Source organism: Gavia stellata, chromosome 3 (genome assembly GCF_030936135.1).
Source record: "Gavia stellata isolate bGavSte3 chromosome 3, bGavSte3.hap2, whole genome shotgun sequence".
NCBI classification, from domain to species: domain Eukaryota; kingdom Metazoa; phylum Chordata; class Aves; order Gaviiformes; family Gaviidae; genus Gavia; species Gavia stellata.
Genome location: NC_082596.1, coordinates 638,312 through 665,822, shown reverse-complemented (window position 1 = coordinate 665,822; position 27,511 = coordinate 638,312). Strand labels below are relative to the sequence as shown.

At 45.8% G+C, this 27,511-nt stretch overlaps 1 protein-coding gene across 2 annotated transcripts in view; it reads right to left on the bottom strand.

The window, feature by feature from the left end:
* SCRIB (scribble planar cell polarity protein) overlaps positions 1–27,511 on the bottom strand; it is a 113,147-nt gene that overhangs the window by 8,512 nt on the left and 77,124 nt on the right. Inside the window, exons 30-44 of one of the 2 annotated variants that reach the window (XM_059815399.1) lie at positions 26,627–27,034; positions 24,327–24,395; positions 20,963–21,013; positions 20,309–20,350; positions 19,304–19,432; positions 16,927–17,034; positions 15,041–15,048; positions 13,191–13,342; positions 10,418–10,586; positions 8,711–8,800; positions 8,213–8,401; positions 3,785–3,949; positions 2,965–3,104; positions 2,554–2,591; positions 1,615–1,689 (exon numbers count right to left, since the gene is read on the bottom strand). In XM_059815399.1, coding sequence (XP_059671382.1) covers positions 1,615–1,689; positions 2,554–2,591; positions 2,965–3,104; positions 3,785–3,949; positions 8,213–8,401; positions 8,711–8,800; positions 10,418–10,586; positions 13,191–13,342; positions 15,041–15,048; positions 16,927–17,034; positions 19,304–19,432; positions 20,309–20,350; positions 20,963–21,013; positions 24,327–24,395; positions 26,627–27,034 — 1,833 coding nt within the window. Of the gene's footprint in view, positions 1–1,614; positions 1,690–2,553; positions 2,592–2,964; positions 3,105–3,784; positions 3,950–8,212; positions 8,402–8,710; positions 8,801–10,417; positions 10,587–13,190; positions 13,357–13,595; positions 13,644–15,040; positions 15,049–16,926; positions 17,035–19,303; positions 19,433–20,308; positions 20,351–20,962; positions 21,014–24,326; positions 24,396–26,626; positions 27,035–27,511 lie in introns of both variants that reach the window. The other variant, XM_059815398.1, reaches the window with a different exon arrangement.

Genomic DNA, 27,511 nt, shown 5'->3' with positions numbered 1-27,511 from the left:
AGTCTCCTTCTCTGGAGATATTCAAAACTCGCCTGGATGCATTCCTGTGCAATCTGCTCTAGGTGAACCTGCTCTGGCAGGGGGGTTGGACTAGATGATCTCCAGAGGTCCCTTCCAACCCCTGTGATTCTGTGAAATAAAGCAAATGTGTGCTGGAAGTCATGCTCTTCATGAACAGCAGAGAGCAGAGCACAGGGGGCTGTGATGACTTTGGCATGCATTGCTGAGGAACACAGCCCAGCCAAATAGCACTGCACTGATCCAAAGTGAGTGACATAGTTGTGTGACTATGGCCAGGAAGAAATATGGTCTCTTAATTACTGCACTGCTGAGAGAGGTCCAGAGGAACTGCCTGATGATTTGGAGGTGTAGCCTCCTTTGGAGGCACCTTCTCAGCTGCATGAAGACCCAGTGCTGCACTGTGACCTCAACAGAGGCTTGGGGAAACTCAGGTAGTCCAGAGCTGCCACTGGGGCTTGAGTGGCCAGCCCTCTAACTCACTTGGCACAGAACCTGGACAGGTGCACACCCCAAAAGGGAAAGGATTCTTAGAGAAAAAGATGAGTGACTACCAAGGGCTGAGCAATACCACCAGTGAAAGGAGTCAGCCAACAGTGTGCATCAAATCATATATAACTGCCTGAGAATCCTCAAACTGCAACTCTGCTGAAGTCAGCCTGGCTTTGGGGATGACACCTTGGACCTGGAATCTTTGTGTCATGACAGCAAGTTAAAGACCAACATGTCAGTACTTGCTAGCTCTCCGCACACAACACAAATGTAACTGCAGGTATCTGCTTCATTGTGTTTATATAAAACTAAAAAAACCCAAAACCCTAAGAAAAAATTACATACATACAGTATCTGCTCAAATCAGCTGTCAGAAATGCAATCAGTTAAAGACTAACCCAGACACTAAGAGAAAGGCAGTTCACAGTCCTGGGCAACTGGTTCTAGGTGGCCCTGCTTGAGCAGGGGGGTCAGACAAGATGACCTCCAGAGGTCCCTTCCAACCTCAACCATTCTGTGATTCTGTGACAAAGCAGCTTAGATGAAATTAGGTTCTTTTAGGAAGGAGAACCACCTCGCCATGGCGCTCACCCTCGAAACTTGGTGTTCTCTTACCACATGATTACTTCACAGTTCATCTACAGCAGAGTTACAACATATGAGAATTGTCACCACAGCTGCTTCTCGGGCAGGATGCTGGATACATTCCAGTTTGAAGTTAACATTTGCTCCAATTTGCAATTTGTTGGCAATCATTTCTATAGATTTTTCTTCCCTTTTAGTTCTCATCTTTCACTTAAAAATATTTCAGGATCAATTAAGGTGAAGATGTAGCTGCTTTATATTTGCAAAGCTTTTGTCATTAATTTTAAAACCATCTGGACCAACTTTTTCACCATTCCACTTGACTGAAGTTTCCAATAAACCCTCAGTTATACAGCATGGCTGGTTGTCATTGCCTCCCACACAGACAGGGCCTTTGAAGAGGACTTCCTCAAATCATTCAACCTCTGCTCTGAAGGCCATCGCTTCATGTGCGGCAGGCACTTCCATCAAAATCAAGCCCTAACCCATCTCATAGATGGTTCAGCATGCAGTTTATACCTGGATTTCGTAAACGGGTTTGGAGGAAGGAATAGCAGCAAATTCCCGGTAGTCAAACTTCTTTTCAGACATGGACTAGAAGGGACAGCAAAAGAGAAGAAACAGAGAAGAGAGAGTAAGGGGAGAGAAACGGATGGAAAACCAGCAGCAGCTAAGCAATCTACACAGACATAAAAGCAGAAGCAGAGTGTCATTCTCAGTTAGTGCCAAGAGTGCCTGGATACAGCCTCTGAAAATGAGGCGTCTCTGGGACATTGTCTTTTTAGCTGTTCTGGTGTGAGGACAAGGGTTCCAAGTTGCAGAGAAAACATTATGTGCTCCAGTAAAATGTACATGCACACCAAGTTAGGTAGGAAACCTATTTTCGTGGGAAAATTTGTGGCAAGATTCCTGATAGCTGTAGCACAGTCAGGATTTCAATCCAGGCTTGGCTGTATTGAGTGACCTTGGGGAAAATCAGGTCCCCTCTCTGTGCAGCTGCTCCCACTCTTCTGTTTGTCTGTCTTACTAATTTTGACTGTTCTCTGCAACAATGTCCTGTTGCATTTATACAGTGCTTAGGAAAAGGAAAATGCTGGTTTCAGATTAAGTTCTCAGTTTTATGCTGTTGATGAAACAAGGGCCAAAGTCTCTGAAGTGAAAGGCTTCCTGAACACGGAAATGAAGAACCAAGAAAAGGATGAAATAATAAAACAGGGAAACAGAAAACAGATTTTACATCGTAGTTGAAAACGAGGGGGAGATGCCTCTAGCAATGGGTATGGCAGAGCTCCATCCACTGTAACCTCTTCACAATTCTGTATGTCATGCAGCCAGACCTGGCTTAAGTATTTAAGTAGGGATCCCATGGCTCAGATGCACAGTCACACCCAAGTTGAGTAACCGAGAAATCCCAGGATTATAGGCGAGATAACAAAGGCAAGCAGAAGTATGTCATACCAGCCTTCCTGGTGAAGTGACGTTTCTGGAACTGCAATCTGCAAAAGATGACAGAAAAGCATTTAGTGAATGGCTGTATTATATGCAACACTTCCCTGAATCTGCCCCTTCCATTTAGCAGCATTTAAGTGTGACAGAAGACTATGCTCAGGAAAGACACTGCCTTCTCAGAACAAATGCCTCTTTCCTGTTTTTTAAAAAGTCATTATGCTGGTTTTATTTCTGCTCTGGTTCCCTGGAACCATACTTCAGATGTTCTCTCACGTTTGCCATAGATCAGGCCCATATGCCCCAAAGGACCTTCCAATCTAGGCTAAAGGAGGAAATTGCTTTCAACAGTCTGCTTTCAAGCCAGTTAAGCTAGAGAAGCATTAACTTTTTTCCTCAGAGATAGAGAGAGCTATACAGTACCTTCCAGTGGTGTTGGTGATGGGGTAGGAACAGGTGAAGGTGACTCTGCCAGCTGCTCCAGTGTGCTCCGTTTTTTCCCCTCCTTAGACTTGGCAATAACCATTTGGGCTTTAAGAGCATCCTGTTCAAGTGATTTCATCCTGCCTCAGAAATGAGGGAGGGAGAAAAAGACATCAGACATTGCCTTCTCAATAAGAGATAATTCTGCCTTCTGCGCCCAGCAGCCAGACCACAGTCAACAGGCTGAGTGCAGAAAGGTGAAACTAAGCACCCTTGGTTCCCTGAGGCAGACAGACTTTCAAAGTAGGAGAGGAGAACAGCTTGGTTTGCGGTCATCCTGAAACACACATGCCATCATATGTCTTGATCAGACAGAGCCTAGAGCTAAGCATCAATGCACTGAGAAGCTGCAGGCCTTTCCAGAGGTGCCATACACGAGGAGAGAGCAACTGAAGCTGGGAAAGGAACTGCAGGGGCTCAAACAAGTAGGATCAGTTTTCAGGACTTTACTCTGTGCTCTCAGTGTGTTGCATCTTAACCCTCTTCAGCCATCTGGAGATTATGAAATAGCTAAGAAAAAGTGGGTTCAGCCCTCAGGAATGTCTGCTCCCTTCTCCCAATTAAACAGACCCAGCATCCCCCTTCATTCTCATCGAGACAACTGTCGGTAGTCCGTGGGACCTCAGGGAAACGAACACCAGCAACCACTAAAATTGCCTCCCTACCCCCAGCAGGCCACAGCTGGGAGCACTGCATTAGGATGTAGGGATACAGACAGGACTGTTGAGCATGCAGCTGGCAGGGAGGGGGCTGTGCACACCTGGATTGGCTTCCTGACCCAGGGATTCTTGAGGCGTGACTCTGCATTGGACTAGACATCTGAGCTGGCCTGGCCCCGGGAGCAGGTGCCCACTGTCGGGACTGGTACAGCTTCCTGGCCAGATCCTGCTCGTACTGTTTAATACTGTCTTCAAGAGCTGAGGATCTGAGGAAGAGGAAGAGGAGGAGGAGGAGGAAGAAGAGGAAGAAGAGGAGGAGGAGGAGGAGGAGGAAGAAGAGGAAGAAGAGGAGGAGGAGACGGTGATGAACATCGCAGCAGACAAGCGCAGGGAAAGAAAGAAACAGATACAGGAACATACCCTGGCAAGGAGAACTACGAGTCTGATATAGGGGTAGCTTTGACTAAAACAGGCTCCTATATCTGATCCTGTCCAACACCAACTGCTGCAGAAGCAGCAGGAGCCTCCAGAGGGCAATTTGGGATGGTGTGCCCAGAAGCATTAGCCTTCAGAGCCTCAGCATCTAGAGACTGCCTTCCTCACAGGCTAAGAGGAGAGGACTAGAAACACCCAGCAGACCAACGGAAAAGGCCCAGGAGGTAGTTACAAAGAAGTGTGTATGTGTGAAGCAGACCAAGGGAGTACAGGGCATGAGTGAGTGTGTGTGCACACATTTGATAGTCTCTTAGTGTGCATTTGCATACATGTATCTGGCCACCTGTTAGCATGCACCTTTGTTTGACCACAAGAAAAGGGGAAGCAAAATGGACAAGCACATTACAAAAGGTTTATTTGCCACAGGCCCTGGAACATATGCAATTGAAGAGGTGAGTGCACCCATAAAATAGCATGTGCATGGTAGGAAAACTGCCCAGATGCATCTAGCCCTTGCTGGCCACCTGCCCCCCTCGATATGTGCCTGTACCTTCTTAATCACACTCCTCCTATGGCACGAATGCCAGCGGCTGTGTGTGCCCAGAACACTTATGTCGCATGGGTCCCAGTGTGTTTGTCCCAACAGAGCACAGGGGAGTGTGTGCTGGGGGGGGAAATGGGGGGCACATCACATGTCCTGGCAGAGCACTGATGACACAGGGAGAAAAAGGAAAGCCCAAGAAGGTGCAAACTGATGGGGTCACGAGTGACAGCACACAGACCAGAGAACTGGAAAGAAGCAGAAGATAGAAGATTAGAAAGAAAGTAATAAAATCAGTGGCATGCACTGGAAGGAAATACAGGTTAGTGAGGCTGCACCACCATGTGCAGGGCAATACAGTCCTCCCTCCCACACAGCACATGTAGCGCTGCCTGGGGGCCCGTGGAAATAAAACCTGAGCCCTGGCTGCCATCATGTCACTGTGCCTGCTCTAGCAGTTATAGAAGACGGATCCTAAGAAGACCAGATCATCCTGGGAGATCTGTGGTAGCAGGGAACAGTCCATCCTTGTCTTACAAGGTGACTGACTGATTCCTGCCAATGCCAAAATAAGCACAGCCTTAACCCTACCCAAGGAATCAGCCCGGCACTTCTCTAAGAACTGAATAAAAGCTACACCTTGGTATCAGAAGCAAAGTGGAGCTGAGAACCTGGTCTGCAGAACTTAAAAACAGTAACACTGGACCTGATAACTGAAAAGTAAGACAGCTGCAAGTAGTTTCTGCTTGTCATGCATTCTTACCTCTAAAAGGCTCTCCCTTCACTAGTTCATTTTCCATGAACAAAACATGCTTAGAAGAGAAGATACTAAAGGTCTGGAATGCGGGGGTCTGTCTCCTGCCCATAGTGGGCAAAACCACTATACTGAACACTCACTAACCCTTCTACAGTGTAATGCACAGAACTTTTACTGTGCCCTAAGCAATTTCAACAAAATCCTAGCTAACCCAAAAGCATAGTCAGATTTACACTCATGTTACAGGAGCAAATCAAGTGATCACCTAAAAAAATCCTGCCCCCCCACCCCCCAGCATTTTTCAGATTTCTTTATCTGCTGGCAACAGCAACAAGTTCATGGAAGAACACAGAGTCCTGAGGCAAGTGATGTACATTCTGTGATATGAGCAATGTCCTTGCAATGGCTTTGCTTTCAAAGGTTTGCGCAGGCAACACCATGTTTCTCCTTTCTACACCCACCTTAAATAAAGCTTTTATTATAGCATTCCTTGGATATGTTAATGCTTAGGCTTAGGAGGAATCAGAGCTGACATTACCTCATAAAGCCTGCCCCATCGTATGAGGAAATACGCATGGGAAGTAGAGGCATGAGGGAGAGAAGTCCTGCGTATCTAATTGGGAAGAGATGACAGATCAGTCTCTACCGCCCCTCCAAGCACAGTGATGTTGATTTTCAGGAGGAGAAGACCGACAGACAACTTCTGTTTCGTTGGCTCAAATACAACAGCACAGCTTTTTTTTTTTCCCAGTGCAAAGACTGAGCAGCAACTCTGTGCAAGATGACTACTCCTGACGACACTGTGGTGCTTACAGAGCATCGTATTAACAGTCAGTTTTTAATTTATTCAATGTTCATAGCCTTCCTGTGAGACAGAGAAGTGCACAGAGAGGTGACTGTAATAGCATCTGCAGCACAAAGGGACTTGGTGATCTGTCCAACATCATAAGGAAATATATGCCAGAGCAAGACTTTGGATCTGGTCATCTCAGTCCCAGCCAGCCTCTTCCAAGCAATGGTTTGTAAGCGCACGTTTGGCTCCACAACACCTACACAGCTTCTAGCCCTATAACACAAGGGCAATGTGTCTGTTTTGGCAGGCATTGTTTACAAATTCTCTTCCACTTGTATATTTGTAAAAGGGTTGTTCCTGGCTTAATATGAAAACACAGAACTTCCATTTGCAAATGATGCCACCTGAAAAGTTGACACAGAAACCATGGGAACAGCATCAACTAGAACAGGCATGAGATGTCAAATACAGCAGAACATTCAGTGAATCAAAGCGGCAGACAGAATCCCACAGTATTTGGAGCATGAAACAATAGCACAGGGTGGAAACAACCCTGCGAGAGCATACTCTGTTGACAACCCTGACTCATCAGTATGCCTGTATGCAGGCATCCCCATTAGTGGGGAGCCGAGGAAGGAGAGATTACTAAGTATAGACTCACAGAGTAATTCAGCTTGGAAGGGAACCTCTGGAGGTCATCTGATCCAAAAGCTGCTCAAAGAAGGGCCAGCTTCGAAGGTCTAACAAACATGCTACAAGATGACAGAAATCAATTTCTTCCAAATCAAGGTTCCATATAACAAACAGGCTTTCCAGTGACCTGTTCAGCTTTCTGACATTACAGGGCAGTGCAGTGAAACTAAGGCAGTGCTTCAGGAAAAAATTTCCTGCTGAGACAGACCAGGCGAAGGACTCATCCAAGGCAAAGAGTTGGAGCATACCAAGAAAGTTTTTCTTGAAGGGCAAAAGCTCTGGTACTAAGAACATTTGTCCAGCACTAAACAAACCATAAGCAGATCTGTTACATGATCAAGTAACAATGGGAAGCTTTGTACTCTCAAAGCCCTAAATAATTAGCCAGCTCTCATTGAGGCTCCCACTATATATTTCTTCATCCTCAGAGCCTCCCCAGAAGACAACAGCACCATTAGCATCCACGTCTAAGCACAAACACTGGAATTGCCAAGTGGTAGAACAACTCACAGTAATCCCTCCAGAGTCTTATCTAGCAGGCTAGCAAAGATGAGTCACTAGCAGCCCTGTTCGTCTAAAAGCCCTCATTCAAACCCCAAAAGAGACTGTTTCAGATTGTCCTTTGAACGCCTCCTACAGGAACATTATGGTAAGAAAACTGTAATTACTTATAGGAGCAGCTTGACTGATTTTTGAAAGGAACTATATGACACAGTAAATGCCTGGACTAGCTTCAAGTCTTAAGTTCTGAGCAAGAAGTTCTCTTTCTTCCAAAACAATTTTTAATCACTCTTTCATAGCTGATGAGACAGCTTGTGTGGATAAGAATGCCCTCATCTTGCTAATTTCTTGGCTTCAGCAAGTTTTCCAGTCTAGCAACACTGGATACGTGAAATGCTCTTTCCGTTTTTCATTTTGAATATGTCACCTTGCGGCTTCAATAAATATCTTTTTCATGTGTTACAAAGGACGTGGGAAGCTGTGCGCTGAGAGGGAAGGAATATATTCACCATCACGTAAAGGTGTTTAAGTTACATTTTTTATAAAACTCCACTGTCTTCATGATTGTGCAAGCACTGTTGAAATACAAGAGACATCCCACCCATGTAGCTGTCAGAAGCAGATGAGCTCAGCCAAGCGGCGGATGCTTTGCACTGTTTGAACAGATACTATAGAACCTCCCCTAACATCTGACTTAGGAAGGCTTGTTTATTCCCTGTTTTTAATACCACATAATCCAAACAACATGCAGGAGGTCCCCTTTTCCTGAGCTAGCCTAGTGAAGAGAACAATGAAGGTTCCTCTCTCACCGTGCTGCCCTCCACATTGCTCGTTTCTCTGCCTCCAGAGCACGACGTTCTGCTGGAGAAAGCTCCTTCTCTTGACCACTCAGAAGCTCAGGACTCTGCATTCGCAACCGCTCCTGGTGCCGCCGTTCAGCTTTGGCTGTCCGCACAGGTGCTACTGGATCCCCTGCTCCAAGATATAATGGACTCAACCTGGGCAGAGAGAAACAGTGAGAGGTAGGCTAGCCTGGTCCACTACAACTCTTACCTGCTTGTTTTCAGGATAAAAGGTGATGACCAACACCCCCAGTCAACTGTTTAGTACCACTTCCAAGGACATCACCGTGGGAGATGGAAGGACACATAATAGAGGTGAGTTTCCTCTTAAGAAGCTGGTTCTGATCACAGTTTCCCTTTCTCCACAAAATCCTTCCTTTTACACCCTATGTCTGCTAAAGAGGAGGAACCATCTGCTCCATCATCTGGCAGCTCCTAGGCAAAGGACACTGCTGATCCACTTACCCAGACATAGAGTTGGTTCTCTGTTCAGGCTTCATTCCCTCTTCCAGTGAATTTCTCTGTGAGCTGTTATTCTCATTGACCTCAGAGGGCCTAGAGCAAAACAAGCATGTCAGCTAACAGTACCACAGGCTGGCATACCCAAGAAAGGTTCGGAACAGATCCAAGCCCCAGAAAGCAACAATTAGTTCAGTTTGAAAACACAACCCTTAAGGATTTTGCTCAACAGCTCCTTCTCCATTGCTGCAAGCATTTCCTTGTCGATGTCATAAAAGTTCACACTCTCTAAGATCAGAACTCATTTTCTTCATTTGGAGGTCAGCCATCCACTAACACACAGAGACTCTTCAAATGTAATTCATTGTGTTTGCTGACAAGTTCTTGCACAGTTGTAGCCTGGCTCTCTCCAGCTGCCATTATGTGACAGGCAGCCCGGCTGCTTCCAGCTTTTTCCTTTGCTGATGTCAGATATGCATGAATGTTAACAAAGGATGACCCTCCTGGGTTGTAAGTGAACACACATCTGGGCTAGGGACGAACCCTGAGTGATCTCAGAACAGTGATTCTCAATGTAGCCACTCTATGTGCAACTGCTTGGCACACTGAGGCTGTATGCTTATAACCAAATCACTGCAAACTTCAAATCAGCTGACCTGTAGTTACCATCTGCACTCTTAAGTTGTGCGCATGCAGATACTACTCAGTTTGATCTGTAATGAAAGGAGGTCACACAAGCCTGTTTTCCACAGGTTAAGAAGATGCATACAGTTACTGTGGCTCAGTTGGCAATGAGAAAGTTATCACGACTCCGAGCCCTAATTTTTACTGTTGGCAGTGAGAAAGTCATTGTGACTCTGAGCCCTAATTTTTACTGCTCAAGTTTATTTTGTTTAAATTTCAGTTTCTGCTCTAGCACGACAAAAAATATTTCAAGAAACACAAATTCAGTCTATTCCATTCCCTCGCCTTTGTTCAAGCATAAATAATAAGCAACTGAAAGTCATCTGATGGATCCAGCCTTACTGTTCTCTAATCTCCCACATTTCAATATGAAAACAGTAAGGATAAGTAGGCTTCACATCAAACCAAGAAGCTGGTTTGCATTTGGCTGCTGTCCTTCCTTGTTGCCCTGCCAGCACAGGAGGTGGAAGGTCTCAGTGCATTCATTGCATGAGAAGTTCGTCAACAAAGACTGGACAGAAACAATGGAGAGAAATGAGATTCAAAATTACAGGATACATGTTTTCAGCCACTGTAAGGCTGACAATAAAGGTGCTTATGAAGAGAAGAATGTTTGTACTAAAGACTCAGAAGAGTGAGTCAGATAAGGACAGCTTCAGCTTTATTCTAGTGCAACCTTATTTTTATCTGAAGCCCTATGAGAAGCCTTTTCTCAATCTCCACTTCTATGCACAAGAATTAGAAAAACAACAACATCAAGGCAACCTGGAGGACAAGTCCAGGAGAACCAGGAAACAAAAGCCTAAAAAAACCCCAAACCTAGGTTCAGCTTCAGGGCTTATCTTGAATTAGCTATCTCTACATACTCAAGTGCACAGCTGAAGGAGCTATTCTGAAAAGAAAGAGCTAGAAAAACCTGCTCATTTCTATGCTGAAGAAGAAATACTGCCCAGCCCTCTTCCCTGAAACTTATTGATAGTGGGACACTTCTGACATGTGGATGGTACTGAGCTACCAGTCTTGTCTTACCGAGTTGCTGGAGCCTGGATGGTTCTCCCATTTAGTCTCTCAATCTTGTACTCAACTCCTTCAATGATGACACTGGACTGCATGCTCATCTCAGGCACCTGTTTTACCATCTCATCCTCTTCTGCCTCTTCCTCCAACAGAAGGGTACGTTTCTGCTGCAGTTTTCGAGCTGCCAAAATAAGACAGACTCATCTTACACCACAAAGCACTCGCTAAACGCCCACAAGGATGCAACTTCTGGGCAGGTCCCTAGACGCATCATCCCTGCAAGTTTGTGATGTTTTAAGTCCATACTCTCTCCATGGATTCCTTTGTTTCTCCTCCACTCCACTAATGCTTAAGATGTGACAAACTCTACACCATTTCGTCAGTCCCTCCTTCCTTATTCACGAAACTATAGTGTCCAGGAGTGGAAGAACAGATTTCCAACAGTTCATCATGCTGAGTGTACTCATCCTCAAACTGGAAGTTGCGTGCAGGCTCTCCTGCCCCCTTCCCCAGAGTGGACAGCCCTAGAAATCTGCATACACGTGCCGAGTCTGATCTTCCCACTCGCCTCCTGGAGGGACCGAAGCCTGGAGTGCTGGTGATGGGCCTCCACACATGGCAGTGGACCAGGCGAACCATTAGGCAGGCAGACATAGAGGTCACAAGAGTATCAGGGACAAAAGGGGCCGGAGAGCAGGGTGCTCTCTGCAGCCAGGTATTCTGCAGGTGACCAGTCACCAGCAGTGTTCCTCAGGGCTCAATTCTAGGGCCAGTTCTGTTCCATATTTTTATCAACGATCTGGATGCAGGAGTTAGCAAGTTTGCTGATGATACTAAACTGGGAGGTGCTGTTGACTCTCTCAAGGGACAAGGGACACGAGGTCTTGCAGAGGGATTGAGCAATCATCAAGAGCATGAAATTTAACAAGCACAAATGGCAGAATCCGCACCCAGGACAGAATAATGCCAGGCACAAGTATAATTTGGGAGGGGAGTGGCTGGAGAGCAGCCCTGCAGAAAAGGATCTGGGGGTGCTGGTTGGCAGCAGGCTCAATAGGACTCAGCAGTGTGCCCTGGCACCAAGAGGGCAAACCGCATCCTGGGGTGCATCAAACTCCACATAACCAGCCGGTCAAGAGAGGCGATTATCCTGCTGTATTCAGCACTGGTCCAGCCTCACCTTGAGGACTGTGTGCAGTTCTGGGCCCCACCATTTAAGAAGGATGTGAAAGTACTTCAGTGCATCCAGAGGAGGGCAACGCAGCTGGTGACACAGCTGGAAGGCATGTCCTATGAGGAGCAGCTGAGGACTCTGGGTTTGTCTAGTTTGGAGAAAAGGAGGCTGAGGGGCAACCTCATTGCTCTCTGCAGCGTCCTGAGGAGGGGACGTGGAGAGGGAGGTGCTCATCTCTTCTCCCCGGAATCCAGGGACAGGATGCCTGGGAATGGTTCAAAGCTGCATCAGGGGAGGTTCAGACTTGACATTAGGAAACATTTCTTACCAGAGAGTGATCAAACACTGAACAGGCTTCCTAGAGAGGTGGTAAGATGCCCCATGCCTGTCAGCGTTTAAGAGGCATTTGGACAATGCCCTTAATAACATGCTTTAACTTTTGTTCAGCCTTGAACTGGTCAGGCAGTTGGACTAGATGATCGTTGCAGGTCCCTTTCAACTGAAATATTCTATTCTATTCTATTCTGAACTGTGTACCATAAATGCAAAGTAATAACACTGCTTGGCCTCTTTTATTAAGCGTTTTTAAAATAAACAAATGCAAACAGAACACTTGTGCAAGTAGGTGTGCCTATATGCTGAAATTTCTAATGCTGCAGTTTGCTAGCAGTGGGACCGCAAAGCAGCAGAAATCTTTGCGTGAGTGCTGGAATTGCAAAGATCCAGAGGATGTAACTTACCACTTTGAGGTATTTGATTGGCATGTTTCATCCTGAGTAAGCTAAAACTTAATTTATTGTCTGGACGATCCTAACTATGGAATCTCTCTTCCCCAGAGGGATGTTTTTTGGTTTTTTTTTAAATTCTAGTACTCAGATATCCTGATTAGGGGTGATGTTTCTCCTCATCTACCTCACTTAGCAAATCTCAAAACAAGCTGAAATGCAAGCTGAAACTCGTCATTACTCTACAGTTTCTCCTTCCGTACTGTGTATCTTGATCTTGATGTAGGAGAGATCCTACATCTCTCTTTTTGCCAACAGTCTCCCTACCAGGAGTCCAATTCCAGCTGTATTTTCTTATGGAACAGGACAGGATTTCAGTAGAAGCCCTTTTTTTCCCCACTTAACTTCATTCCTCATCACCTTTTAAAACAACTCTCAAGCAGGAGGAAATTACATCAAAATCAATAGCAGTAATTTTCCCTCCTGTTGCAAGCCCTGTGCAAAATCAAAGCAGCATATTGAGCAACAAAGGCTCTGCTGTCAGATGTAAGGATGTCATGGGCAACCCCATGTTGATGCATATCAGCCTGAGCAGCAGACAAAGAAACATCATCATTTTTAGTAGCTTTTTAAAATTTTATTGAAGTGTTTACCAACTACAGGAAACCCTAACACCACAGCACTTCCGCCAGTCCACATAGCAACAGTGGAGCATCCACAAAACTCCTTAAACATTCACTTACTTCAAGCTATCACCAGGCCTTATGAATAACCACCCATGGGCTTTTGGAAGTGCCGGATTTCTGGTGTGTGTCCCCTCTCACGCCTCCCATGGAGAAACAATTCACTTAACAGGCCAAATTTCCTTGCACAGATTCCAACATACCTTCCTCTTCTTTCATTTTCTTCAGGTCATCCTCTCCTACCAAGGAGACACGCTTGGGAGGCTTATCCATCTGCTGTTGCTTCACCTCAATTTCGAAATACTTCTGCCTCTCGCGGAACGATCTCTGCTCAGGGCTGTGCAATCCACTGGGGCTGTGCGTGGCCACCTGCGAGAGCCACACCAGCACTGCCCACAGAGCGACTGAGCCAAACCTCCCTCCCCACATCGCCCCCAACGCGTGCCCCGCACCTGCCCACCCCAGCCACGTGCCCCACACCCTCTTCCACCTCCCCAGCCCTCCCCTGTATACCCATACTGTGATCCTGTCTCCACATCCACAGCCCTGAAAGCCTGAATCCCCTGTGAGTCCCCATCCTACTTCCAGCTCCAGCCACCAGAACTCACCTCCGGGGCAGTTTTGGGATTCTCTGTGCTGGTCTGACCAGGCAATTCCTAAGAATACAGAGAAACAGGCACGTTCTGAAAAGAAAGTTTTCTACCACCACTCCAGCCCTCCAGCCAAGTGTCACCAATGCCACATAAAGAGCAGTAGTCCCGGACATCAGCCGACAGACTGGTTCACAAAACAGTCCCAGAATTAACACAAGACAATGCCGCTTTAGGCTTAGCCATTGTTGAGTAATAAGATTTACGTTAAATTGAGGGCTAAACAGATGGTGACAACTTTTAAAAAGGCAGAAACTGAAAAACATGAGGAAATAGGTGAAGAACAGGAGCAGAGGGCTTAGCTTAAGATGGAGGAGGCTTAGACTTTCTTTAAATCAAAGACGCAACTATCAAAAATTTACTTCTAAGAAGTGGAAACACCATCAGAAAGAAAGAAACCCGTATTTACCAGAATAAATAACAGAATATTGGATGAGTAGAACTACAGGGGGTAGAAAAAGAAATTGATCCACAAAATCCATCTGTGAACCAGAAATCAGTAAGGGTAAAACGAGAACTGCCAAAAAGTTATTAAAAAACCTTTTATGTTTTTTAACTATATAAATGAAAAGGAATCACAAGAAGAGAGCAAGTAGACTACCTTCAACTTTATTCAAATGTACTCCAAAAACTAACTGAAAGTTTTAATTTTGTGTTAAGTAAGGAGCACAATAACAGAGAAGGGAAGAAAATGCTTCTAGCTAAGAAGCAAATGTCTGGAAGTAGAAATCATTGCTGCTAACACAGAAGAAAACCTAAGAACTCAATACACTCACCTGCAGGGACAAGATAATCACTGTTCAAAAATTCAGAATAAAATGACCTGTGAAACTGCAAGTCTGACAAACATGGATTTTTAATTGACTTGTTTAATTGGGTGGCAGTTCATATCTAAAAAATAACTAATATATTTTTAAAAATCAAGAAGCAGGCAAAAATAATTTGAGTATTGGAGCTATCAGTCTATTTAATTTCAACAGGACAAATATTCACATATGAACATAATTAAAACAAAAATGAACAGAAAAGATTAAAATGGAACAGGTGCAATGAAGATTAATCTAATATCCTCCTTTGATAATATAAATAATTTTGAAACAAAAGGAACTGCATAGATTTGTCTGAGACTTGCAAGATCAGTTTTGTGACCACCTTGCTTAACATTTTCATTGCCAAATTTGACTTAGAAACCAGGAAGGTGTGAATAAAATTTGTGAATGGCAAAGACCAGAATACAGAGTCACAGAAATGCAGAGTTGTCCAAGACCTCTGCAAATTATTTCATTCATCCCACTCCACTGAATGAGGACAAGCATTGTCAAAATTCAAAATAGTTTGGAATATCATCCCGGAATGAGAGGTTGATCTGAGGAGGATGAAAATAATTTAATAGTGCAAAATACAAGGGGATCTACTTCAGGATCAGTAGTTGTTTCTTAAACCACGATATATCAGCTAGAGACTGTGAAGCCGGAGAGATCATCTGTGTACAGGATACAATCTGACTCATGAACTTAGGTCATCTGGTGGGTCGCAGATGCCAACAGAGACAAGTTCCACTTCCTTTTCATCCTGGACTTAGCTAACAACTTGCCTTAGCTTCTACTGACAGTCATCTAACTCTGAGTAAATCACTCTATAAAGCTAAAATGGCCAAAAACCAACCCTACAAACAGTAAAGAAAGACTCGTGACCCATATTAATTTACCAAACCAGATCAATATGAGGCCAGACGAGCACCAACACAGGACAAGGTAAACAGTGGGAGGACAGGATTAGCTTAGATCTAACACAAAGTTGCTGTCACAAGTCACTGCAGAATAGCCACAGCTCCCAGTATAGCATGGTTATGAAAAAGGTGAGCGTGATCTATTGATGTCTAAAGAAAGGTGTTGTCAATTAAGATTCAGAAAGAAATAAACAAAGAAACAATACCACAGTATAAAGAAATCTGTGCAATAGGACATCTCATTTGCATCAAAGATGTACCAGCAGGAATTCAGATAGGAACAGGAGAAAAGGAAAGCAGTAAGACGATTAAGAGAACAGGGTCTTTCCAAACACGAGGTGTCAAAGGGGACAGTGTTTTGTTTCTCTAGTTTAGTAAATTAAGTGATAGTATGATTGTCTATAAACATACAGCTCGCATAACTGGAGTGCTGCCATACATGGATACAAGCTCTTAGGAAGGACAGGCAGGAAAGGCAGCACGGGTGATGCCTCAACAGCACGCTGAACATCGGTCAGGACAACGCCTTTGCAGTGAGTGTAAGGGCTGGTCACGTACTGGGCTACTGCAGTGCAGCCAGCAGGTCCAGGGAAGCAATCCTTCCTTTCCATTCAGAACTTACAAGAGCAGTGTGCCCAGTTTGGGGCTCCCCAGTACAAGAATGCCACTAACAAACTGCAGCTTGTCAAGTGGGAGACCATCAAAATGATTTAGGGGGCTGCAAGACATGACAGTTGAAAACAGGCTCAGAAGGCTGTGCTTGTTCAGCCTGGAAAGGAGGCTTAGGAGAGGGGGAACCAATTCCTGTATTCAACTTCCTAGAGGGGGGTTACAGAGCACAAGGTCAGACTTCTCAGAGGCGCACAGCAAAAGGATGAGAGGCAACAGGCACAAGCTGCGGTAAAAGAAATTCTGATGAAACGTACAGGAAAAAACTCTTCGCAGCAGAGATGATCATACACTGGAAAAGACTGCCCACAGTGACCTCAGAATCTCCATTTTTGGAAATTCAGAGCTTAAGTGGACTGGGCCTGAGCAACCTCATACAACTTCAAAGGTTGCCCTGTCCTGCATGGAGGACCTAGGCAGATGACCTCCAGAGGCCTCATCCAGCTTGAATGGTTCCATGATTCAAATACATGGAGAGGAGAAGGAATAGTTCCAATCAAGTTAAAGATCAAAATCTAATACAAAATTCCTCAGAATGGGTTTAGCCTGGCCTAGGACTCTGGAAGTTCAGAGAGTTTCTTTATATCAGAACAGCACAGTTATACAACAGCATCCTCATGTCTGGGGAGAATAACAGCAACGTGAAATTCAGTGAGCTTTCAGGACTTGATATGTTTATGGACAGGACTCTGCAGGGTGACCATCTGCAACAAGAATAGACTCCAACTTCCAAGGGGACCTCAACATGTCCCTCCTTCATGACAGTTTTCTTTGAAGGAAACAAATCACTACTTCCTTCCTATTCTCACACTTCCCTTGCTCACCTGCAATGCTCAATCTTCTGTTTGTACCATTGTTTGTGTAACATCCCCCCCCGCCAGCACCAGTTACCTGTGTCTCAAGCAGAGGGTGTGACAAGGGCACTGCTGCAAAGGTCTTGTATGCTTGCTTGACGTTGATGGGGATCTCATCAGGAGACGGTGGTGAAGGTGGCTTTTGCTACAGGACAAAGACCGAAGGTAAAGATAACCACAGATGTTATAAAAAACCAAACACGGGTGAAACAGCACAACTCTCAGCCTGCAAAGCCTGATGAGTGGAATATATAAGGGACAGCTCCTGCAGCCTTGGGCAGAAACATGAGCAGCATGTTGTATACATGCTATATATGGCAGCACATGTATCACAGCCCCGTTTGATTTCTTGGATGGTGGAGGAATGATACTTCTGGTGGTACAGATCCTCACTGACTTGACCAGAATTTTGTGACTGATCTCTTGGCCAAGGGGCCATATTGCTGTCACAGTCCTTAAGGATTTCCACCCAATTCAACTAGCATGTGCCTACTTGCATCAGTGGGCTTTTGGGGCTGGAACAGGACAGCTATACAGTTGACTGTAACCACTACTTTGGACTGAACAAGCCACATTTAGTTTATCAGAAAATGAAAGATAAGCCCTGGCCTTATCTGGCATTTCTGACTAAAGGGACCTTCTTCATGGGAAGGGATCTATTAGTCTCATTTGTTGTTTGCAGTGGCTATTGTACTTCTGTTTATAAAATGACCAGTGTGTACTTCTATGTACTTCAGGGCTAATGGTCACAGTCTCCTAAACCAAAGTGGCAACCCGTTCAGGGATCTATAATCTGGAGGAGACCTGCCTTTGATCTCAAATTTTCCTTTCACAGAATTCCACTTACTCAGAAACATCTGATACGGTCCAAGAGGACCCTCCTACTGCTTGTCACTTGTCTTTGCTGGTCTTTTCCTCACCTGTCTTCCCTGTTACCCCTCCTATCGCAGAATCACAGAATCATTAAGGTTGGAAAAGGCCTGTAAGATCATCAAGTCCAACCACCAACCCAACACCACCATGCCCACTAAACCATGTCCCACAATGCCACGTCCACATGTTCCTTGAACACCTCCAGTGATGGTGACTCCACCACTTCCCTGGGCAGCTTATTCCAGTGTCTCACCACTCTCTCAGTAAAGAAGTTTTTCCTAATATCCAGCCTACACCTCCCCTGGTACAACTTGAGGCCATTTCCTCTTGTCCTGTCACTTGTCACTTGGGAGAAGAGACCAACACCCACCTCTCTGCAACCCCCTTTCAGGTAATTGTAGAGAGTGATAAGGTCTCCCCTCAGCCTCCTCTTCTGCAGACTAAACAACCCCAGTTGCCTCAGCCGCTCCTCATCAGACTTGTGCTCCAGACCCCTCATCAGCTTCATCGCCCTTCTCTGGACACGCTACAGCACCTCAATGTCCTTCTTGTAGTGAGGGGCCCAAAACACACAACAATGAATCACATTCAGGGAGAAAGAAGAGTTGGGATGACCTGCTCAAGGCGTCACAGAAATGAATGGGAGTAGGGGGGAAATGACACTACCACCTTTCTTTCTACCAGAAGGCAAATCCCCTTTAGTTGCTTCATTCCTTCAGTCCCTCTAACTCAGTTTCAGGTGTCTGTGGTTTTTCTTTGTCCTGGACTGAGGCTAAATTATGTTGTTTGATGATGTTCCCTTCTGCATAGGCTAATGAACAGCACATCAAAATCAGAAGAGATTGTAAAGTATGTGAATCTTGGCCATTTACATGGATTATATATAGCTGTTTGTCTGCAAATCAGGTCTCTAATTTGGTATCACGTCATACAAGCTTCAATAAAAAGAGAAGGGCTATATTGCAGGTTTACAAGTCTTCTGTCATAGCAAAGACCAAAATACCTGAACCTTTCTCTCCCATCAACATACAGCCCAGGGAATATGAATCTTTCAAAACCAATCATTTTGCAAATCATAAAACTTACTATCAGCAAGATGGCATTGGCTTTTGCTCCAAGACGCAAAACGCTGATAGGCAAAGGTTCTGGAAGATTTATGCCTCAACAGAATGCAACACCTCATAAATAAGGATATAAAACTGCAACTGCTCTGGGGATTTCAGCCACAATACTGTTTCAACAATACTAATTTCTTGAATGGGTAAGCGAAGACACAAGGCAGGCTGGTGAGGCTCATCTATATTATAAAAATTAATGGGATGCATTGACCGTGACTCTACTTGTGAAGAGTATATGGATTCTTACCCAGGGCATCCAGACTGATGCATAAATAAGACCAACCTCAGCTAAGGCATGTGATCTTTCAACTACAAAATCACCACTGGGAGGGTGTGTTAAGCCTACCCACCAGAAAAAGTGGCACTATAGCAACCTTGGGCAGATAAACATAGCTTAGCAAGAAGCAACTCCAAGCCACTTACAGAGTTCTGGATATTGAAGCACAGCTCAGGTTGCTGGAAGGGATTGGGGCTGTCCCCGTCCTCCGAATTAGATGAGGCAGCATTTTGTCGCACTCGGGAAAGAGGCTGAATCACGCCTGGCTTGGTCTGCTTGTGTCAATACCACACAACAGGGAGAAAGGCAGAGGAAGAAGGTGGGGGGAAAAGAGAGAGAGAACAGAAATGAGCAGTTAGGGCAGCAAGATGTCTCTGCCATGCAAGTGAATAAGACAAATACATGCACTTGAGCTCAATTCCTCGCTGTGCTGCTGATTCCAGCTACCAGACTGGGAAGGAGAGCTACTGAAGCAAAGACCAAACAATGCCTCTAGTGCAAGTATTTTGGACAGGCAAAGAGATTCAGACAAGTCAGGGTCACGGCAGGACCAATGGGTTACAGAGAAGGCCAGGACACAAGGAAGAATCTGCCATACAAGTAGCAGCTGCAAGGATCAGAGGGGTATGGCACGAGTAAGTCAAAGCTTGGAGAATGTAAGCATCATGAATGGAAGATGCAGTAGGAAAACATCAGCCAGGAATGGGTATTGGCAACAGCTGGGATGAAAATGAACTGAGACCCAGCTAGGGGTCAGAAATGTAGACATAAGAGCAGAGACAAGAGTCTGAGATTTGAACTAGATATCATCATTGTTGGATGCTGTGTGGAAGTGAACAAAACATTTAATACTAAAGAGAGTAGAAGCAGGAATTGAGTAAGCCAGCAAAAACTACAGGAGTGAAAGCTGCAAGGGTAAGCAGGAATAAAAGCTGCAAAAACACTTGCATCAAGTTTTCAAATTGACAATATTTAAGACAGTGCATTTGTACAAACTCGAGGTACAATGGAGGACTGAAGAAGACAGAATAAGAGCCAACAGTGAGACTTGCAGGGCTGGAAGTGAGCACACACAGAAGGAAGAGGCAAGCTCTATGTGCTGGAGAATGCATAGGGACACTACAAAAAAGTCTTATGGCGGATGTACTTACTGATTTACTGTCATCCTGTGACGTAATGAAGTTAATGGAAGCCTGAAAACAGAAATAGAGGTGTAAATTTGGAGTCCATACAGGAAGCCTTTAGTTTACCCTGCTCCATACAAAAAGAAATACAAAACTCCCAACCCTTCCCCTGCCCCACTGCCCACCCTGTACAGGGAAAAGCCCCCAAGTCCCATACTAACCCCTGCCATACCTTCTTCTTCATGTGGGGAGCAGTCCAGAGCCCACCTGCAAGAGCTCCTCTCAGTTCCTCTGCTATATGAGAAGGCACTCACAAGTCTCTCTGCACATCTCCGGGCACCGACCTGCACCCTCCCCCTCTCTGCTCCAGCTCAGCGGGTCCCGGCCCTTGTTTACATCCCCTGCCCTCTGCACTTGCTACTGAGCTTGAGCAAAGCCATCAGCACCACAGCTTCTCTGCCAGGAAGCGTTCACAGATGCCATCTCAGCAATGGCTAGCAGGGAACGGCCTCTTGTGCCTTGGCCTGCCACCCCGGGCACTGCTCTGCGCAGCAAGCCCTCGGTGCACACCAAGCCCCAAGAGCTGGGGAACACGAAGCCGGAGGAAGGGGCGAAGAGCAGCGGTGCTGGGCGAGAGCAGCACGGAGCAGCAGCACACACTGCACACCAACAGGCACTTACAAAGCGGGTCTCCCTGCCTGACAGGTGAGCAGGCCGAGGGGCTGCAGGCGTCTGGAGAGGGGCAACGCCAGGGAGGATCGTCAGGGGAGAGAATGGGAGAGAAAACGAAGAGACTGGGTTTTCCGCGTGAGAGGCTGAGACAAGCACCTTTCCCAGCACAGAGACTGCAGTTACCCAGAGCTGCCAGTGTCCTCACGCAGCTCCTTGCTGCCTGCCACGGAGAAAGCCCCTCTTCCCTCCTTGGCACGCACACACAGACCCACCACAAACACCTCTTTCCTCCCCCCGCCTGCTTCCCCCCCCCCGCAAGCTTGCAGAACTCAAGGCCAGGCAAGACCATCATGACGCCAGCCTCAGGATGAAGGATTCAACTTCCCTCAGTAATTCTCCAAGAGCTCCAAAAGAAGCCTATAAATTCTGGCTGGACTACAAGATGCCAAAACCAAAGAATTTACATTAAAAATAGATGGCGGCAGAGAATTAGAGATGCAGTTCCTTGGAACTTCTACTCTGGAGCAACAACCTGAAGGTCAAGTCTCCTGAATTCCCAGAAAATGTACAAGCCACAAGGCTTGTGATTGCCCTGTGTCCTTCAGTATTATCTGCTGGACCTGTTCAATTCTTTTTGTATAACATTCATTGTCCAGAGAGAGCTAAACCTACCAGATACGGCCTTACTTGACATGCAGGAGACTGCTGCGGAAGGCTCTGATCCAAAAAGTATTAAATCATGTAAATGTGACAGAAAGCTCATGTACAGAATGCAGGGTTGAGAATGCCGCTAGCAAGACTAACGGCTCAGCATTGCGACACCAAGGCATCTGCAAGAACAACTGCCAGAGTCACTAATTCATAACAGCCATAGACCAAGTAAGGAAAAAAGGCTATCAAAATAACACAGGCTAGATCTCAGAAATGAAAGCAGTGAGCAAACCTGCTGAAGACCTTAAAAGGCTAAAATAAAGGACAAAGTCATGGAATTGGCTATAAATGCTTTAAGAAATTAATAAAATCTCTCATGGCATACGCATCTCTGAACAGAGATAAAAGAGAAATACAAGGAAAAAAGCTGTATAGATTATTCAGTATGTTGCTCAAGCTACAGAGAATTCATGATACAAAAAACCTGAAGTGATAGAATAGACTACAAGTTACACCAAGTGCTACATAACAGGGAATTTGAGACATCCAACTTAAAATTGGAAAGGCATATGCCTGCATGGGCAAAAATGCTTCTGTGGTGCTCTTAACTCCATAGAATGCATTAGTGAGACCTTGTTTATTCTTCTCAGAGCCCATGGAGGACAGAGTGAACAGCTTCACCTGGAAATTGGTATGAGAAGACAAAGTAGTCACTGTTGCCACAGGAACTGGATAATGACAAACCATAAGACTCTAAAGACAATCAATTTATCATTGAGCAAGGCCATCCCAAGTTATAAGAGCAGATGGTATTATAGTCAGAGGGTTGCTAGTGGGAAGGACATTGGTACTGAGCCTCCAATGCCAAAACACTAATAAACAAAAACATCAGGGGTACTACAGAAGTCGCCTATGACAATTGGAACAAGGGACATTCCATTGAGATACAAGTTTAAAAAAAAAAAAAAAAATCACAATGAGAGTAGTCCAATGTTGAAGCTGGCATCTAGAAAGATGCATGTAGCCTTTCCACCTCTAGAGGTGTTCAAAATTTAACTGGACATGGCCTTGAGTAACCTGATCTAATTCGACCCATTCTCAGTGTGGTCTTAGACCAGACCTTCCATCCTAAATCATTCTACAAGCAGCTACATGGCCACCCTTTGGGATTTGGGCTTCTTTTTCAACTGAGAGTTGAGGATCTTTAAAGACAGAGCAAATTAATATCTAGAACTCTTTCTACTGTAGAATGAGGAGTATCATCCCCACCCCATTCCTTCTAGATAGAAAGAACCCAATCTCAAAGAAAATTTGCACTTGTGGTAAAAGGAAAACTTACAGACAAACAGCCCAAAATAACCTCCGATCAGTACACCACTGCTGTCAGAAAAGCAAATTAAGTACACATATGCAGCTGGAACAGAAAGCATTGAAGTAGTATTACTATAATGAATAGTATCTTCTAATCTTACTGTGTCGCTGGTGGCCACTCAATTTCAAAGGATCTAAGAACTAAGGGAGATGCAAGATAGGCCAAGAAAGCAATAGAAGAGGGACTCAACTGTTGCTCACTACAGCTCTACTGTCCTATTCGCTGCTCCCAGTCACACGGTCCTGACACTTCTCCTGAGTCAGTGTTAATTGTCACCTCACCCCGAGATGATGCAATTCATCTCACTAAGCTGAACTAACCTAGCAAAAAACCAGACAGCTTTTGTCCAGCTTAGAGAACTGAAATGACTCAGCTAAAGATCAGGTAAGTGCCAGAGCTAGTGGGACCAAACAGTTGGAGAGCAGTTGCACTCCAAAAGGAATGCAGCAGGCACAAAATGACTAAGGATAGAGTACAAAGTACAATTTTCAGTTCATTCCTGCCCCCTAATATAAAAAACAGTAATGTGTAATGACTGTGAAGGGAAAATTTTAAAAATCCATTTAAGAGTATTTAACTTCAAAAGGCTCAACTAACTTGTGAAACCTACTGCCACAGGATGAAAAGTGAAATCAAAGACTTCGCAAGATTTAAAAGATCAGAGTTGATATGAGAACTAAGAACAGCTAGCGAGATTAAGTAATGCTTACCAAAAAAAAAAAAGTTACAAGAAACAAAGAAACTTCCCATTTCAGACTGAAAGCTGGTCTCTAACCAAAGGGTTTTAGAAAAATCATTCCCTGAGGGTAGGCTAACCTATAATTGTCTGCTGCAGGATCCTTCAATTTTCTTCCAAACAGCTGATGTGGGTTGCCGGCAGCATCACAAACAGAACTAGGGATCTCTCCGGGAGGCTGAGCAGCACTGGTTTACAGACCCGAGACGGTTCTCCAAATCCTGACTTCTCCCTTTTGACTGACATACCAATAGCCAGAATTAAATAGTCTCTGTATAAAGCACTGGTGAGGCCATTCTCAAAAAAGACAGACAACTACCATTTTGTAGTCACTTTAAGTATTCCCCTGCTCACTACCCTGCAAATTAAGCTACCCCTCAGAGCAATAACTTTCCACTGAGATTATGACTGGCTAATTATACTCCTGGGTCTCTGAGACATTCTGAAAGAGCAGAGTTCTTCCCCTAGTTCTCTAGTTGCCTCCTGTAATGGATACCCCTCCACCTCAAAGGATGGAAATCATAGCTTCCTCTGCCCTTCTGCCCCAGTGCCATCTTGCCCTGGAAGCATGCCTCTGCCTCTCCCCGTATTGCCTGTCCTGGGGGCAGTCTCACCTGCTGATTACTAGGAGAATAGGGGGTTTCACGCCTGGAATTTCCTGTCCCAGACTCGCCGGCAGGAGCCTGAAAGAGAGAAGACAAAGCTAGATAGTTACTGTACAGCAGCAACTTCCATGCCTCTCCCTTAGCAGTGAGACCAGGAGGCAAGGGAGACCACTACGGCCAACTATGGGCCACCTCACTGCGAGAGAGCAGAGTTAGCATTGGGCCCAACAGCAGCTGTCACATGGCAGAAACTTGCAAAAAGCGCTACAGACAGCAAGGGAATGACACTAAACATTGGAACTGAGATCATATCCAAACGCCCTGCAAGGCCAACTGAATTAGGTTAAAGCCTTCTGCCTTGTGAGACGTCCCCGAGCATCCTCTCCCCCAACTTCTCTTTAGCCCTCAACAGACTGGGCCACAATCTAGGCAAGCCTCCTGTTGTATAGACACTGAGCAAAAAAAGCCACTCTCAACTGAAAGGAGACAAGATTCATGCCCCGCCACATCCATTGCTGTTGGCCTACTGGTTAAGACCTTTACAAGTAGCCCAGAGCACAGGGAAGGCAGAGCACTCACCCCTTCCACAGGAACCTACGATCACCAACGCTCAGGCTGAGCCAGCCTACAGCCAGCCCCCACAGCTACAACAAGAGAGCGAGTCCCAGTAATTACCTGCAGTCTGTCCACAGGATTAAGGAGCACTATTTAAGAAGTATTTTAGATGCCTAAAGTTGGAAACAGGTCATTTGGGATTTAGAGAACTGTTTAAGCAAATCTAGGGTTCCACAATCATTAATACCATACTTATGCACTAGTGAATCACGTTAATTTGATTCAAGTCAGCCTTGGGCAATGGTATTTCTACTGACCAAGCCAGGAGACATGATCTGAAGTTTATGCGGGCGCACAGAAAACATCTAATCCTTCTTAGCACTGTAATGACAGAGAACGTGGCAGTATCAACTGATCTGCTTCCACGCCTCCATTGCAAAGAGTGTTCTTGCACACCTTGCTTCTGGCTACTGCTATCCAAGTCTTCCCATGTGCCAGCACATGCAGCTTACCAATCCCCAAGGAAGGAGCTGTTCTACAATAGTGTTTTCCAGGGACTTCAGCTCCCTAACCCAGCTGACACACAACTGCTCCAGTTCTGGTGTCAGCACACAGGAGGAGAACATGCAGACAGGGGGAACTGATCCCTTTTGACAGCAACGTGGAATTAGATTAGCTCCAGCTAACTGCAACAGCCACCTCCAGACTGATGATAGCTGATCTGGCAAAAAGTCTGCCTTCTGAAAGGGTCAGTGCTTTGTGACCACTGCTTTTTTTATCTTTTGAACTGCAAAGCTGGATGTCTAATGTCCAAACCACAGCCTTTGACTTTTAATATACTGAGAGGTTACAGAGATTCAACTACATACCTTGCTCTATGCTTATCTGCCTACACATCTGTGAAAAACAAATTCTCACCAAGGAGCTAGGCTAAAAATATCGAAGAGAACTACGGCTGGGTGTTGTTTTGTTTGTTTGTTTTTTCTTCTCTGTGTGGGGCTGTTTGTTCGTTTGTGGTTGTTCTGCTTCTCTTGCTTTTCAGACCTCCTGAAAGGCTGAGAAAGGAAGAAGGGGAGAGTGGTGTGGTGTTAATCTGGAACACAGTATCTTTGGGTCTAGTCCTTACTCTGCCACAGGTTTCCTGTGCGACAGTGAGAAAGTTAAATACAAACAGATGTCCCAGAGCAGAAAGCAAAGTTCTCCCTTGAAATCTGGAAGTCTAGATATACTGAAATGTGTCACTTCAAGGAACAGCATGCTCCTAGGCTGCAGATTAACTATGTCAGCTGCACTGCCTCTTAGTTTTCAGAAGTCTAAAAACGGCTGTGTTTGTTCAGGCCCAGATACGCAAGTGTGACACCACGGCCATTCTTCTACAGGGCCTGCCAACTCCCCACTCACAATCGCAGCAGATGGAACACCGCTGCGCCTAGCCCGACTCTCGCCCACCCAGGCAGACACGGGGGAAGTCGCCTGACATCACTGCCTCCCCTCAACAAGGGGCTCAGCAGCCTGTGCACTTGGCAATAACTGGGGTACATTAGTGGCTGGAAGACAATTCACTGACCATCAGCGACTGACAGCCTCTGCACGCGACACTGGAGAAGCACATGTGTTAGGAGGGACCAGCCCCCGCACAGGCCTCGTGCTGCCTGGCATCTGGGGTCCAGTGCATGCGCAGGGGTTTAGTAGAACGCAGGTGGCCTTGACTGCGTGATTGCATGCCACACAAAGCATGCCGCGGGACTGCTTGCCTTGGAGTAAAGGTTGGTCTTCAGCACTCCCCCCCTGCCATAGCCCAGGGGCGGGCCCCCCAGGCAAGCCTTGCCTGCTGCTTTCCCCCTGCGGTTGGCCACCACAAAGGGGTTCTCACTGAAGAGGATCGGCTGAGAGTCGATCATACACTCTTGCTCTGGCGTCTCTGGCATCTGGTCCTGGGACAAGGGGCAACCCGTGGAATCCTGCTTGTCTAGCTGGGGCTTTTCTGCCCTGCTCGTACACTTGTCAGGTGATGCAGGGTCCTGAGGAAGGCCAGCCACGCTTCCGCTGATCGGGCCTGCAGCTGTTTCTGGGTATGAATCCCGGCTGTCCTGTGCCACTGGCAGAGACAGCATAGCGCAGTCGCCCTCCATTCTGGAGCTGGCCTTATTATACTGAACAAGCTGAGAGGAAAACAAAAGGATCAGAAAGAAATAAGGAGAACAGAGTAAAGGAGAGGAGGGAAAAAATACAGAGCAGCTGCTGATGCTGAAGGACAGGGGAGAGAAGAATCCCAGTACTAATGCCCACACGACCATCCCTTCTCTCTCTTCTACTCTACCACCAATCTTGTGATCCCGAATGCTGCTGTCAGCATGCAGTACGTACACCAAGTAGTTGACAGGCACAAGCACACTCCCTGCACTTTTCCAGCTCTCATACACATTCCAGCCTGCACTTCAGCGGCTCACCAGTAACACTGCTGCTCTCTAGCAAAATTGATGGCCAAAACCTGCACAAGCACACATCCTCTCCCACCTCACTGCAACACATCCTCAATTCAACCACCATCACATGGCCAAACATCAACTGTCTCACCCCAGCATACTTTCAAGTAGTTCCAGCACCGTCATGCAGAAGAACACCTCTCACCTCATTCC